Consider the following 15,659-nt stretch of genomic DNA (forward strand, 5'->3'; position numbering starts at 1 on the left):
TCGTTTCTCATAGAGCTGTATTGTGGCATATAGTAATAGGTACTCTATATAAATTAAATTAAAAATAAAGCTCCAGCAGGTTGCACAGGTTGGCTGTTAATAAATATATCTCTGGGTAATTGTGCCCCAAGACCAGCTCATGACCACTCTCCCTCATCCAGAGAATTATACAAAAATAAATACAGGCTTGGGGGGGGGGCGGGATGGGAAGGGAGGACATGCCCAGTTCCATTCTGAAAGTTCTCACTCACACCATCCACCCATGCTGTTTCTCTCCACTGGTATCACCGCAGGGAGCCCCACGCTGACTGGAGAGCTAAGGGACAGGAAGGCCTCTCTCCAGTCAAGCATTCTCAGAAGCAAAGGACCCTTCGCTGTACAGGCCACACATCCCATCTGAACCCTCTGGGGGGAGGGGCTACCCCTCCCCAGAGAGGGGGAAGCCTGTTATTGCTGATCTCACAAGCAGCTCCTACGAGAACCAGGCCAGAGAGAGGCACAGCGCAAGCACCAGGAGGGACATACCACTGTTCAGAGCCACAGGGACCACCACCAGCCCAGCCAGGACCCCCAGAGTCTGGGTCAAGGGCCCCCAGAGCTGGGGAGGCAATACACACACACTCTCTGCAGGGGCTGCTAGGGTTGGAGACCTCTTTGGGGGCTCAAGGCTTGGGCCTGAACCCTCTTCATCCTGGGAGCTCACATGGGGCCTGGCCAGGCTGGAAGGACAGACTTCAGCCCCCAAGGAACCAAGGAGGGGGAGATCTTGCCCCTGCAGGACTGGAGCAGCTGGCTCCTTGCCGAATATAGAAACCGATCTGTCTGCCAACTCAGTGGTAAACTCCATCTGGACTTCTGTCCCCCCTGGTGACCCAGTCACCCCAGCTATCACCCTATTCACATGCAAAGAGTCAGAGTCCTTGCCCATCCCCTTCTCTGGAGCCCCAGTGAACTGACCCTCCATACTCAGAACCACAGGGCTGTTACATCCTGAGCCTTCTGCCCACGGGAGCCACACATCTCCCATAGTGGCTACCACAGGATGGGCCCCAGAGAGGATTTCCGGAGGCGATTCCTTGGGGGTGTCCCCTTCTGGGCTGGAGGGTATGATGGGGAGCCCCTCTTCCCCCTCTCCCTCCTCATCAGGGTCCTCGGTGTCCTTGATGAGCTCCACACCACGCCCCAGCCTGGCATAGTGCAGCGTGATCTCCTCAGCCAGGGCACTGTTCAGGGCCCGCTCGGGGCCAGGCCACTTCAAGATCAGGTCGCGGTCCGTGAGTACGCCCAGGGGATGGCTGGGAGATACCCCCCCATCTGTGGGGCCCTCCCCACTACCTCCTGTCCCACCAGCAGCCACGGCAGCCCGCAGGCGGCTCAGGTGGGACAGGTAGAGCTGCTCCAGCTCCTGGTCAATGGTGTCCTCGCCAAGCAGCTCCTCCAACCCACTCACGACCTCCAGACCCCCAGGGGTCTCATCCATGATAGCTCCCACTATGGGGTCCTTTCGGCCCCTTCCATTCTCTCTGGATACTTCCCACGTAGCCTCCACCTGTCGCTGGCTGGGTTCCAGGAAAGGCCCAGCTGCCCCCTCACTTGCATCGGGCCCCGAGGCCTGGTCCCTGGGAGAGCCACCCAGGCCACAGAGGGAGGAAGAGAGGGGAATCCTGATGGCCGGTGCCTGGGGGACCTCTGTGAAAGCCACAGGTGGACTGCTTCTGGGAACATCACCTTCCTCTGGGGGTTTGCCAGTCACTGTAACTTCAGAAACCTGGAGCCATAGGGGAGGGGGGAGGGAGGGGAGAGAAAGGGAAGGGAATGAAGAAGAGGAAGGGATGGGACAAGCAGAGACAGTGAGAACTGGTGACAGCGCACATCCAGCCCCACAGGTGTTTCCAAGTGAAAACTCCATAAAGAACTATAATTTTCTTAACTCCAAAGACTACGTCTACATTAAAATAACAAAATTAGGTGGAATAAAAGGGGGCTTCCTGTAGATCATAAAGCTGAGAAATTCAGTGGGCACCAATATCTGGTGAATGACTATCAGTAACTACTGTTGGTTGACCTCCAAAACATATCCAGAATATCCATATGAATTCATGTATTTTCTCTTTTAAACAAAATGTATTTCCTAGCTCTGTCTTTTGACAAGGCCTAGAAACAATGACCAATCTAGTAGCAACAAGCACATCTAGCACCCAGATCTTGGTTTCTAAATACCATTCTCCACTGAAAGGAATCAGGGCTTCTGAAATAACTGACTGTTCCCAGGTTCGGGGCAGGGAAAGTACAAGATGAGTCTGGGACATATTGACATACAAGAATGTGAGAAAGTGCTCAAAGAATGTTGGGGATGTATCAAAAGAACTCTAGAGGGCTTCCCTGGTGGCGCAGTGGTTGAGAGTCCGCCTGCCGATGCAGGGGACACGGGTTCGTGCCCCGGTCCGGGAAGATCCCACATGCCGCGGAGCAGCTGGGCCCGTGAGCCATGGCCGCTGAGCCTGCGCGTCCGGAGCCTGTGCTCCGCAACGGGAGAGGCCACAACAGTGAGAGGTCCGCGTACCGCAAAAAAAAAAAAAAAGAACTCTAGAGCCAATGAAAATAAGCTCCCACTGGCCAGAGACAATTCAATTTAAGTGTCAAAATAAATAAATAGGTGCAATGGGTTGAAACTCATCAAATATGTTTAAAATTTATGAGTTATTAATGCCACCCCAAAACTTAAAACCCTTAATTGGTCACCTTTGGAGAAGTTCATTTCTTCTGAAAACTGGTAAATAAAAGGGAAGTTTTTAAGTATTTATCCAGCTTTTTCTATACAAACTATATACCCTCAGGGCATATATGTTCAAGGTAGCCAAATAGTTGATGTGAGAAAGTTTTTCTTTAGAGAAGAATTCCAGCTAATAAATAGAATTAAGTAGAATCAATTCTATTTAAATTAATTTAATAATAACGTTATATTTAATAAAAGTAATAGTAATTAAATTTAATACTAGATGAAATTAATTAAATAGAATAAATTAATAAAAGTGGAGTAGAAATGTGTTTCCACGTGGATGCAATCAGCCAAATCCAGACTGTGGGAAACTCTATAGGACAAACAAGGCTTCTTCAACAAACAAATTGCAAGAAAAGTGAGACAGATTTAAAAATCTAAAAAGACCCATCAACCAAATACAATGTATTGACCTTGTTTGGACCCTAAAACACCTATGAGACAAGGAAATTTGAACACTGACCAAATATTTGATGATCCTAAGGAATTATTGTTAATTTTCTGAGGGGTAACGTGGCATTGTGGGGTTTTTGTAAAGAGTGCTTAATTTTCTGAAATACAAACCAAAGTATTCAAGGATGACATAAAGTCTGGATTTTTTCCAAAATAATTCCATAGGGAAGGTGAGAGGAGGGGCTGGGGTATAGAGAAATGTAGGAATGGACGTGTTGAAATTTGTTGAAGCTGGGTGATGAGTATATGTGGATTCATTATACTGGTTTCTTTACTTTTATTATTTATTATTATTTTTTTTTGGCCACTCGCATGGCATGTGGGATCTTAGTTCCCCGACCAGGGATCAAACCCATGCCCTGTACAGTGGAAGCACGGAGTCTTAACCACTGGACTGACAGGGAATTCCCAGTTTCTTTACTGTTATATGTTTGAAAATCTTTGTAATAAAAAGTTAACACACACACACACACACACACACACACACACACTTACATCTCTAGAATCTCTCTATCTCCCTGCCAGCACCAGCATCGCTCACCTGGACCACTGCAGTGGCCTCCTCCTCAGGGTCCCCCAGCTTCCACCCTCAACCCTGCAGTCCATTTTCCTCACAGCAGCCAGAGGAAGCCTGTTAAATCCTAAGTCAGATCATGGACCTCCTCTGCTCAAGACCCTCCTGCGGCTCCCCTGTCATTCAGAGTAAAACCCAGAGTCCTCTCCATGGCCCGTGAGGCCCCATGTGATCTGTGCCTCCACTTCTCCCACCTCACCTCCTGCCGCTCCCCCTCACTCACTCTGCTCTGCTGCACGGCCTCCTCCTCACTGTTCCTCACACATACTAGCCACGGCCCCACCTTGAGGACTTTGCACTTGCCTGAGATGTTCTTCCCTTACCTTAGTTATCCACATGCCTCACTATTCCACTTTCTTCAGATCTTCTCTCAAATCTCACTGACCACCAAGGCCTTCCCTGGCCACCCAATCTGAAGTTGCAAACGTCTTCCCTCCCCCAACACCCCCCCACACACACACATACACTCTCTCTCTCTCCTTATCCCTTTATTTCCTTTTTCCTTAGCACTCATCATCATCTAAAATACCATATATTTTAACTGCTATTTTGTTTTATTATGTCTCACTCCACTAAAATGTAAGTGAGCCCCATGAAGAGACAGTGTTTGGGTCATTACTGTATTACCAGTGTCCCTAACAGTCTTTGGCACAGAGCAAGCACTCAATAAATATTTGCTAAACTAACAAATGACATTTCTATAAGGCCAGGCAAATAACTGCATTCTACCCTTCTGCCACCAAGTTCTGATTTGGGGGGCCACCCCCCAACCTAGGGGAGACCCAGAGCAAGTCAGCCCCACCACCCAGCCTCCCATCGGGCTGTCCATCCAGAGGCTGCCAGGCCTGCTTACCTGAAGTGTCATCTGGGGCCACGGACGGAGAGGCGTGGGGGCCACCAAGGGACCCACTGACTCCTGGACATCAGGACGCTCTGCTGGAAAGAAGAGGACAGCGTCGGGGCCAGGCAAGGGTATAAACAAGCCTGGTTTGGTTAAGAAAATATACTCTTCTAGCCAACTGGCAGATTTGCCTCTGAAGCTTTCTGTGACAGTCTAAGGCAGAAGATGCCTCTTAATTTGTGGAGAAAGAAAAGGGGAGGAAGAAAGAAATGGTAAATATAAGCTAAAAGTCCCCAGCCTGCCAATTGCTTACCCACAGCAGGGGTATTATCGTCTGCACTCTTCATCCTCAGCTCCTCCTCGTTAGGCCTGTGGGGCGGAGGAGAGAATGCATGGATCTGATGCCCTGAAAGGCCGGTTCTGCCACCTACCGGCACCTTCTGAGCCTCTCTGCTGGCCCACCCTCACCTGACAGCTGCTGTTTTCTCTTCTGCTGCCTCTTTCTATCCTCTGGTCATAAAGTCCTACACACTCACTGTAGAAAATTGACGAAATACAGGAAAGCGTAAGGAAGCAGGAGAAAAGTCACACATCAGCCAGAGGCAACCATCGTTACCATTTTGGAAAATTTCATTCCACACATTCTGTGAATCGTTTAGATTCTGCGGGCATAATTTTGCAGCTGGCTTTGTCCATTTAACAGTAAGAAGCAGCATTACATACTTTTGTAAACATTTGAAATGGCTGCTACTACCCCCATCACATGGGTTGACCTTAATGTACGTAGCCATTCCCTTCCTACTAGGCAGCTAGGTTGTTTCCTTCATCTTGCTCCCACAAAGCAGACTTTGGCAGACATCATTGGGCATAGCTTAATGAACATTTTGGATCATTTCTTTAGAGTATACTTCTGGCTGTGGAGGAAACCATCTTTTCCAAGAAAGGGCAAGCAAGGACTGTGGGGCACAGGAAACAGCAAAGGGAAGGAAGGAAGCAACTGGAGAATGGGAAGGAGGTCAGCAGAAAAGGCAGTAACCTGAGATCACAGAGGCCTAGGTCCCTCCGCCAACCCTCCACCCATCGCCATATCAGCCTGGCAGGGCACTTAACCTCCCTGAACCTCACCCTCCTCACCTTAAAACGGAGCACAGGGGAGCCAGCATGTGTACACCAAGCACAGGGCAGTCGAGGGAAATGAGGACATCAAGCCAGACACCAGGGCCTGGCACAGAGCAGGGGCTGAATCAAGCATAGATATTTGTTGGTCTTTTTCCTCATTTGCCAGGCAAGTCAGACCCAAGGTCTGAGTGGTGGAAACCAAGGGTATTTCAGTCAGTCCCTGCCAGGGGTGAGGGTATGAGGATCATGGAGAAATCGCTGTTCTCATTCTCACCAATGAGTATCAACTGCTTACAAATTAAGGCAAATGAGGGAACCATTAACTAAAACACATGCGGAGACCTGAAAAGAGCTGAGGTAATAACTCAAACCTTTTTTCTTCCTCAGAAGTAACAGGATGATGTTGACATTTCGGTAAGTGGTTGCAACTTTTTTGAAAACACATAATCAGTTCCCTTCACAATTACCTACAGAAACAGAATATCACTAGCTGACCTGAATATAGTGCTTACTATGGTACTTCATAACATAGCTTCACATATATTCATTTAATTCTCATGAGAACCCTATGAGATAGGTACTTTTACATTTTTGAAGTAGGCAGTTTTATTATCCTCATCTTACAGATGGTGAAACAGAAGCCAAGTAAATGGCTCAAGGTCATGCAGCAAAGATCGAAACCCAGGTCATTCAGCTTCTAAGTCTGTGCTCTCAACCAACAAACTGCTGCTTCTTGGATGAGGGAGGCTGGGGTCTTACCACAGCCTCATCTCCAATCCTTTCCAGGGCAGATAGAAAGAGGCAGCAATAATAGACAAGATCCCTCCCTCCACCTTCATTCAAGCTTTGCTTTTGATCTGCCTTTTGCCCACACTCTCATTCCCAGTTTCCCTGCCTTCAGGGGACATGTGGCTAGGAGACCACCAGACACAGAAATAGCTGCAAGAACTGGTTTTTATTAGCACCCTTGGGGAGGAAGCTTGAACCATGTACATGGATCTAGAGTCTGGAAGATCTGGAAGGGACCATCTGGTTTTCTCCACAGACTAGGGCTCACACATCACACCAGAGGTATTTGAGTCAGAAGACTACAGGGCATGAAGTAGGTGACTCCAGGAGCCCAGCCATCAATTCCTGCACTTCACGGATGAGAAAGGGGGATTCGGAGCAAATTGGCTTGGCTCTGCACCACTCCCCTTAGTAGGTCAAAAATCCAGGTCTTTGGATTTGTGGCCCAACACAATTTCTGCTGACTTCTTTTGCTGGTGTAGTCCTTCATTAGAGAAAATGTCATCTTCCTAGGGTCTTCTAAAGCAAGCATCCTCAAGACCCGCAAACAAACAGAGAGGCAGCCCTCCTCCCAGGGCAGGGCTAGGCAAGCCTTCCCCTGCCATCTGGCCCAGTGCAGGTGCATGATAACCAGGCTTCTAAAAGCCACTCCAGAGTCCTAGATGTACATGAGAGCGAAGAGAGGGGAACTCAGGATGCAGCCAACCAGCAGGAAAAGAACTTCATGGTCCATTTGAAGGAAAAAGAGAGAGAAGAAAAACAAATACAAAACAAATCCTTCAGCCCCCAGAACATCTCTTCCAAAGCCGGGGAGGGTGAGAAGAGGGGGAACATCCAAAAATCACGTCAAGTAATTCAGCCAATCCCCAAATCCACGAAGTCAGCAGAAGTACACAGGTCACTCTCCCTACTTCCAAAGTCAGAGAGATGAAAGCAGGAGGCACAGCATCTATTGTTCACCTCCTCCACCGTGGGCCCTTTTCATTGATACACCAAGTCATTTGAAAACCCTCACATCTCTCCTTCAAAGCAACACCCTTCCCTTTGCAGAAACTGTTCCCAAATGCAGAAACTGAGGCTCAAGGAACAGTATCTACACCTACTAACTACTAACTACACACCACACTGATAACATCCAAAGAGGGTTCCATTTTGAAGACAGTGTGTGAAACTGTGGGCTTAAAAAAAAACACTAAATATCCTTGAACTGTCTTTCACAGTAAATATTCGGAGGCAGCTATGACTTTAATCAAAAGGAGGATAGTGATAGAAATGGAGTACAAATGTATACTGACTCACTAATCAGTAACAGAGAAGAGGGGTTCTTAGAAAAATGGGGAGGGAGATTAAGAACAAAACTGTACCTCCCGTATGCTTGCTAATTTTCGAGAAGGAAACTTGCTCTTTTGGCACCAACCCCACACACACCACGTGGTATTGCCTCAAGGGCAGTGGGCAGTCACGAACTGGAGCACAGACCAGGGGGCATCTTGGGCACTCATCCTCTGGGTGCTCTCGCGAGAACTAGTCAAGACAGTGTAGTCTAGGATGGGCCGTGTCAGGCCTGCATGCCTGTCTCCTGGGTGTGAAAAGTCTTCCTGCCATCAGGAGACTCAATGGCCTGACCTCAGAAGGCACCCAGGGAGACCAGGGTGTGAGATTTCAGAAAGAGGTGCTGTGGGCCCCAGCCTAGGCCAGCCAAGACAGAACAAAAAAGTCAATCGCCACAGTCAGAGAGTGAGTGAGCAAATGAGGGCTGACAACCTCTGTGGAGAAGAGCAAAGCAGACTTTCAGAGCAGTCACATCACTGCCACCACCACCCAAGTCCTCTGAGAGCACCCCCAACACTCGTGTTTTCAAAGAACCTGGCCAGCCCAAAGTGGGTCATGCACTGAAACCCAAAGGGAAACTCAGTAGACCCCAGCTCCCATGCAGTCAGCCTGAAGATAACGCTGACTCTCCGAGGGGACAGGTGGCTTCGGAAATCTGCCCGAGATACTTGGAATCCCAGTTACCCTGAGCCATCTGCTTTCTAAAAACAACAGGGTTTGAAGGAGGCTGTGAAAGCCACCAAGTTATGTGGGGTACTGCTCTGTCTTCCCCAGCTAGTCTGTGTCAGTGTCAGTTCTGGGACTTATGGACAATCCAGTAGGGCAGAGGGAGGAAGCTGAGCAGTTTGTTGTGCTATGAGCTTCTGCTACAGCAATGACTTCATTCATTTGGCCGTGACCCACAGTAAGAAATACGTTTTACATCATAACCCAGCACACACCCATATATACATATCTCTGAAAACCAGTTGTTCTTTGAATGAGATAACTTACCTTTACTACATGTAGTGATGCACTCATTATTTTCTATGCTATTTTTTTAATGTTTGTTGGAATCCAGTAAATTTATTTCACATCTTAATAAAGGGTCATGACATGTAGTTTTGAATAACCCCAGCTCTGCCACCTACCAGCTGTGTGACCTGGAGCAAGTTACTTAACCTCTCTGTGCCTCCGTTTCCTCATCTGTGAAGAGGGTATAATAGTAATACTTACCTCAGAGAGCTGTTAGGCAGATTGAGGAAATATTTGAAAGTCTCCTTTAAAGTGCTTAACAAACAGTACTCCACTCCAAATTCCCACTGAGAGAAACTGAGGCTCTGAAGAGGAAAGCAACTTGCCCAGCATTGCCCAGCTGGTAAGACACATCACCCAGCCCGGCACAGCAGTTGAGAACTGGGGCACCAGAGCAGGAGCACCCAGCTCAGATTCTGGCTGTGCTGCTTTCATAACACGTGGCCTCAGGCCCACATCCTCGACCATGATGCCCTATCAGTTTTCTGTGGAATAAAAGAGGATCACTTTCACACTAAAATCCTCACTCCAGACAACTAAGATGACCCCTGGCCCATCCTGTTTCGACTTTGATTGTTCTGATTTCCCAAATGCCAACTCAGATAGCAAGTTGGGTCCCCATCCATTCAGCTACAGGCACACCTGAAAATCATTGAGGGCTTACTGTGCATCAGCCCAGGGCCAGACTCTGGAGACACAATGGTGAGCAAACCCGACTAGGAAGCTTACAATTTAGCGTGCAGGAAGACATCAAAAAAAGATACTCACACTCATTCTTTCAACAAACATTTATTGAGCACCTGTTAAGTGCCAGGCACCGTGGCAGGCCCTGTGGGAATACAGTGGTGAACAAAAGCAGACCATGTCCCTACCCCTCACGGAGCTTACAGTCTAGCAGGGCAGAGAGGGTCATCCGATAATCCCCTAATGAAGGTCTAACTACAAACTGAGGTCAGGGCCTTCAGAAAAGGAAAGAATGCCCTAGAACAAGGGGCCTTGGCCCAGACTACAGGGTCAGGGAGGGCTTAAGATGCTTAGAAGGAAAATGAGCAATGGAGGGGTCAGGGAGCGAGGGGCTGCTGAGGACTCTATGGAGGAGGTGATGGAGTCAATCTCGAACAAGGGGAGTTTGAGGCATCTTTGAGACATCAGCCAAGTAGAGATACTGAGTTTGTATGTATGAGGCTGAAGGAAAGAGTAGGGAGAAAGAGAAGAACCAGAGAGTTCAGAGGAAAAGCAGCAGAGGATGGTCCCAAGGCAAGGTAAGAAAGTGTTTTAAATAGGAGTGCTCAACCACTTCAAGAACTCCAAAAAACCACCTATGGAATCTGGCAGATGCAGGGGCAGAAGTGAGTGGAGAAGACAAGTATAGGCAACTCTTTAGAGGGGGGTCGACAGTGAAGGGGAGAAGGGTGATTGGGTGCTGGCCAGGAGCAGTGGGGACAGAGGTGGGGTCAAAGCACAGATTTCTAAGACAGCAGAGACACTGGCATGTATAAAGGCCAATAGAGAGGCTCAAGCGAGGAGGGCAGTGAAAAGCTGCCAGGAGAGAAAGGGTAACTGATTATGTCAGGTTCTGGAGCAAGTGGCAGAAAAATGGAACCCAGGGCACAAATGGGGAGACTGGCCTGAGGGAGGAAAAGGACCTCCCTCCTCCCCTGTAACACAAAGGAGGGAAATCAGTTTGCAGGCTTGGGGGCTACAAGTTGTGGGGAGTTCCATTCTTATAGTTTCTACTTGTTTTTTTGAAGCAGGAAGTCTGAAGGTAAAGAACATTTGAAAGAGTCACCTCAGGGACGAGACAAGAGTGGATCAGAATAAAACAGTAGGACTGCCAGGCAGGGTGGAAAATGACCCTGGATTTGTGGCAATGCTCATCTCCTCTGCTCTATGACATTCTCTAACAGGGCTTGCCTGCTTGGCTGGTCAGTTGCTATAAAAAGACCCGGGCCTGAGGTGGTTGGGATGGACAGGCTTCCAGGAGGAAGCACTCTTAGAACTGAAGGATCAAAATGAGACTGCAGTGGGAACCGCACCAACATTCCTGATGAGGGAAACAGCATGGACAAAGTCCCTGAGGCAGGAAGGGGGAAAGCACCTTGGAAAGACCACAGTGACAGAAGCTCAGAAGGCAGAGGATGGCATGAAGTGAGACTAGATGCCCTGGAGGCCAGACTGGGGGAGAGGTCATGGGGTGCTCAAAAGCCATGCTGCAACTTTCTTGGTCTTTATTTTTAAAAGGAATAGGACACCTCCCAAGGGTGTTAAGCCAAGGCAGACCTGGAGGGCTCTCCTCCCCACACCAGCCCTGGGATTTTGGACTCTGGGAGCCTCGGTTTGCTCATCCAGAAAAGAGGGATCGAAACCATCTATCTCACAGGGAATGTTGAAAGGATTAGATGAGACTGTACACGCAAATACTCCGCAGGGTCTCTGCCAGGTCTTGTACAACAAACCCTCCATCCCTGCCCCTCCCACCCGGTTCCACCACCGGCCCTTTGACATGTTAGCGCCAGTCTGCAGCTTTGGCCCTGTTTGAACCTAGCACTGTGCCCAGCACATGGTAGGCCCTCAATAAATGCTTGTTGATGGATCAGCTCTAAGCCTAAGGGTTATCAAAAGCCTGGGCCAGCAACTCGAGGAATGCAGCCATTTCAGTTTCTGAGCTGTATCCCGAGGGCTAGCACAGACTTCTCCCGTGTCCCCACGTGACGTGGCTGTGCTGGTGCACAGTGGACCTGCAGGCAACACTTCCTGAATGGGAAGCCCTCTACAACAGGGCTCCCGCAGGCTGAGGCTATCCCCTAAGATCCTCTACCACCTCCCAGAAGGGCTGGGTCGCAGGCAGCGGCTGTTCTCCAACAGCACTCCAAGTCACCGGCAGCACGCAGGTTTTAAAACAATAATAAGTTGAAATGTACTCGCCAAGAAAGCCACCGACCTACAAAGAAAATCTTATCGCTGATCTTGCAATGAGCACCGACCTCCCCTTTGCAAGAGCTGAGATCAAGATAAAGAAGCTATCGAAAAGCCATCTGCCCACTTAAAATAATATCATAAGTCATGTTAGGAACCACAGACCTGGGGCCAGATACCAAAACAATTGTCTGAACGGGCTGCTTCAATTTCTCCTTAAAACCACCCATGTATGTTAAAAGAAAAACACCCTCCCACCCACCTTGGCCCTGCAAGCTTTTGATTTCTCTGTTCCCTTCCTTTCACACTCTAAAATGACCAAACTCTGTTACCCAAACTGACACGTCTTACAGACAAGGCTCCCACGACAGCCAGCTGGAATGACGACTCAGGCAAAGTGACAGAAATTAAGGCGAGGGGCACTGGAATGGCTGGATATCTTGATCTGGGTGATGGTTTCACAAGGGCATACATATGTAAAAATCTATTGAGCTTCACACTTAAGATCAATAAAGGAAAAAAAAAAGCTAGAAGGAAAGCAAGACATGCTAGGAACATGGGAACACCTGGAGCGAAATGCAGAATTTGCCCTGAATCCTATCAGGCCTTCAAGAGGAACAGTAGTTTTTAAAAAACGTCCCTACCGTCTCCTCCCTGGTCCTATCACTCACTAGCTGAGTGTACTTGAACAAGCTGGCTCACTTCTCTGAGCTACCTCAGTTTCCCCCTCTATTAAATGGGCATAACCATAGCACCTACACCACACAGCATGCACAGTGGGACTCAGGAGAGAACAAACTTGAAGCTCTCAACACAGAGATCAGTAAATGTTGGCCACTGTTAATCTTTCAAAGCTAACACCATGCTTCAGTTACCTTGCCCATGCTTGCTGCGTCCAATCCAAGCACACAAATTGACTGTCGTTCCCCTTTAGCAGATGAGAAAACGGAGGCTCACAGATGAAGAAACTGAGGCAAGGCTACACAGCTGGTGATGGACAGAGCAGAGTTTGGGAGGGGAATCCAAGGAACTATCTGTGATTCCCTAAGCATTAATACTGACACCTATACGGCACTACTAAGAGCCAGGCTTGGTTCTGAGTGCTCTTACTCATCTCCTGTGAAGTAGCTGCAATAATTCTCTCTGCTTTACAGATGAGGGTACTGAGGCACAGTGCGGTTAAATGAGTTGGCCAAGATCATAAGGCTAACAGATGACAGGACTGGGATTTGAACCCAGGCACTGATGTCAGAATCCACACTCTTACGCCTGTAAGGAAAGCCATGCTGCCTACCCTGCTCAGATAGTCTCAGGTTACTGTTACCAACACAGGTTGGTAAGTAGGTACTTGTCTGCTTGCTCACTTACCCAGGCACATCTGCCCACAAGCCCCAAGCTAGACCCTTCTGAACCACTCACAGCCTAAGGCCCTTCCAGGATCACAAACATCTTGCTGCAGCCAGAGGCTTCTGATCAAGCATATACAAGGTCCAAACAGCATTTTCCCATTCCCATTTCCAGTCCTCCCAGGAGCAGGGAAATGTATGCATTTCCCACATGTGCTTGGAGAATCTACTTATCCCAGGTTAGACTTAGGTGATTCCCCCCAAAATCAGGCCTAGCTGCTACTCTTGAAGAACTCATGGCTTGATAGGGAAAACCCAGGAGGATCTTGTATCAGGGGCTTCTGGGGTTAAGTGGTTCCTTCTCCCAAGCCCTGAATGGTCACAGGTGGTACAGCAAAAACAAAGGTAAAGAGCTTCCAGTCCAGGCCCATCTGGTTCTGCCTCTGCCAGAGCCACTGCTTCTTGTGAGAGCAGGGGCTCAGCCCCTCAACTCCACAGGAGATATCAGACCAAATTAGAGCAAAACAGTAAAGAGACTGCACAGGCTTCAAGGTCAGACATGGCCAAACTGGAAAAGCCAGGAGCCATCACTTCCTCAACCAGTTTCTCCCTCTAGAACTCTGGCTTCCTGCTCCATCAAATGGGGATCAGATTCCCTGCCTCCCACTGGTAAGGACCTTGGTCCACACTACCATATCACTGCAGTTCTCTCCGCTCCAGCACACTACCCTTCGTTCACACCAGATTCAGTCCCACCTCAGGACCTTTGCACTTGCTGTTCTCTCTCCCTAGAACACCTCTGCTCCCATTATGTGTGCAAAACTATTCCTCTTTATCATTCAAGGCTCAGTTTACACAGTACCTCCTCAGAAAGTCCTCCTTGTTCCCTTTTCTACAAACTCTCTCCCTCCCCATATCTGTGCATAACTCTTATCAGCATCCAGGACTCACTTTCTCAAAGGCCTTCCCCAAACACCCTACCTAAAGCAGCTATTCCCTCCCAAACTGTCCCCTTACTCTATTTTACTTTCCTCTCAGCAGCTAAACTTATTCGTCTGTATCTTATCCACCTGCTGGTTTTTTCAAACTGTCTCTCATAAAAGCCTGTATGCTCCCTGAGGGCAGGTAAGATGTCTGTCTTGTTCAGGGCTTTACAGTGCAATTCAATAAATGAATGAAACCCCAGTAATTAAAACACAGCCTAGCACATGTTCGGTCTCCATTACTCTTTGACCAACTGACTGAACGCGCCCTCCTCCCTGTCCTGGAGAGCAGGCCTCAGGGGCTCCTGGGTCGGAATGCTTGTCCTCCATCCTAAACACAGCACTGCGTTGGCGGAGGTGGCGCTGGCAGACATTACCTGCGCCTCACCGGCTTCATGCAGCTCTTCAGCTGCCTGGCCTCAGCCTCCACGGGACCCTGGCACTCGGGCTGTGGCTCCAGCTGCTGCAGCTGCTGCTGCTGGGGCAGCCCTTCGGCATCAGTGGGTGTGGGAGCGGGTGCAATCCGGAGCAGGACTGTGTAGTTGCGGCCGTGGTTGTTGGCCCAGAAAGTGCCCTCGGGGGTCTCATAGCGCACCACGAAGTCCAGGCGCGCCCCATCGCCCGCACCCTCAGCAAAGGGCAGCTGGAAGGCAAAGCGGTCGGTGCGGCCGCCGTCGTCGGGCGAGGAGGCGGGCGCCTGGCCGGGGCCCAAGCCAAGGCCCAGATCCAGGATGGGATCTCCTGCTCCTGGTCCTCCCGCTCCTGCCCCCGGCGGGCTGCGCGGGACGTAGCGCGCTGGGTGGTCGCAGAAGGAAGCCCAGCCGTCGTGTGAGGCCCGCACGTGCACCGCCTTCTCAAAGGAGCGGTTCAGCACGCGGACCAACCCGCGCAGCACCGGCGGGCGCCCCCCAGGCACCCACACCCCGGCACCCCCGGGGACCGCTCCGGGAGGCGGCAGCAGTGCCTCCAGCTCCACCATGACGCGCCCCAAGCGCTCCAGACGGCCCGGCGCGGGCGGCAGCGAAAATGTGGGCACCAGGTAAAACCCCCCGCCAGCGGGAACGGGGCACAGCGGCGAGGGCTCGGGGCAAGACTCCTCTTCCTCCTCCCCTTCATCCCCATCCTCGCCATCGTCGTCCTCGTCAGCCCCGCCGCCGACGCCATCTTGCCCGGCCGCCACCGCCATCTTGCCCGCCCCGGGCCCGCCCCACGGCCGGTAGCGGCGCAGCTGCGCCAGCGGCAGCCCCAGGGCCTCGTCGGCGAACAGCACCCTCCGCGGGGCCACCGCTGCCTCGACTGAGGTACGGGGCTCGCCCGCGGCCGGCGAGGGGGGCGCGGGATGCCGCAGCGGGGGCTCCACAGGGGCCGTGCGCGCCATACCGGCGGCGGCGGCGGCGGCGGCGGCGGCGGCACCGACGGCACCGGCAGCGGGACCGGCGGGGGCAGGGCCTGAAGGGGCGGGCAGCCAATGGGAAGGCCAGCGCCGGGGGGAGGGGGATACGACTCACGGGGG

At 50.5% G+C, this 15,659-nt stretch overlaps 2 protein-coding genes across 10 annotated transcripts in view; one reads left to right on the plus strand and one right to left on the minus strand.

Moving 5' to 3' along the window:
- PPP1R3F (protein phosphatase 1 regulatory subunit 3F) lies at window positions 1–15,560 on the minus strand. Of its 6 annotated transcripts, none has more exons than XM_067723663.1 (4): window positions 14,524–15,560; window positions 4,961–5,016; window positions 4,660–4,739; window positions 1–1,768 (listed from the first exon to the last, which is right to left on the minus strand). In XM_067723663.1, the coding sequence occupies exons 1-4, from the start codon at window positions 15,522–15,524 to the stop codon at window positions 473–475; spliced, it is 2,433 nt and encodes an 810-aa protein (XP_067579764.1). In that variant the 5' UTR covers window positions 15,525–15,560; the 3' UTR covers window positions 1–472. The 6 variants fall into 6 exon arrangements, with proteins under 6 accessions (XP_067579764.1, XP_067579763.1, XP_067579766.1 ...); XM_067723662.1 differs by having other exon boundaries at window positions 4,660–4,742; XM_067723665.1 differs by lacking the exon at window positions 14,524–15,560 and adding an exon at window positions 5,782–14,501.
- The window catches only part of FOXP3 (forkhead box P3), a 19,419-nt gene continuing 18,812 nt past the window's right edge, over window positions 15,053–15,659 (plus strand). For 3 of the 4 annotated variants that reach the window (XM_067723671.1, XM_067723673.1, XM_067723674.1), the window contains exon 1: window positions 15,053–15,185. The gene's annotated coding sequence lies outside the window, so the exon portion shown is untranslated. Of the gene's footprint in view, window positions 15,186–15,331; window positions 15,448–15,659 lie in introns of those variants that run through there. The other variant, XM_067723672.1, reaches the window with a different exon arrangement.

This window comes from Pseudorca crassidens, chromosome X (genome assembly GCF_039906515.1).
Source record: "Pseudorca crassidens isolate mPseCra1 chromosome X, mPseCra1.hap1, whole genome shotgun sequence".
Taxonomy (NCBI): Eukaryota; Metazoa; Chordata; class Mammalia; order Artiodactyla; family Delphinidae; genus Pseudorca; species Pseudorca crassidens.

What these genes read in the sequence shown, in the direction of transcription:
- PPP1R3F (XM_067723662.1), bottom strand. Translation starts at nt 15,524, where the DNA reads ATGGCGCGCACGGCCCCTGTGGAGCCCCCGCTGCGGCATCCCGCGCCC. An exon ending in ATGAAGCCGGTGAGGCGCAG is followed by an intron (nt 5,017 to 14,523) that starts GTAATGTCTGCC and finishes TCCGCCCCACAG; the next exon opens with GCCTAACGAGGAGGAGCTGA. An exon ending in CGATAATACCCCTGCTGTGG is followed by an intron (nt 4,743 to 4,960) that starts GTAAGCAATTGG and finishes TCTTCTTTCCAG; the next exon opens with CAGAGCGTCCTGATGTCCAG.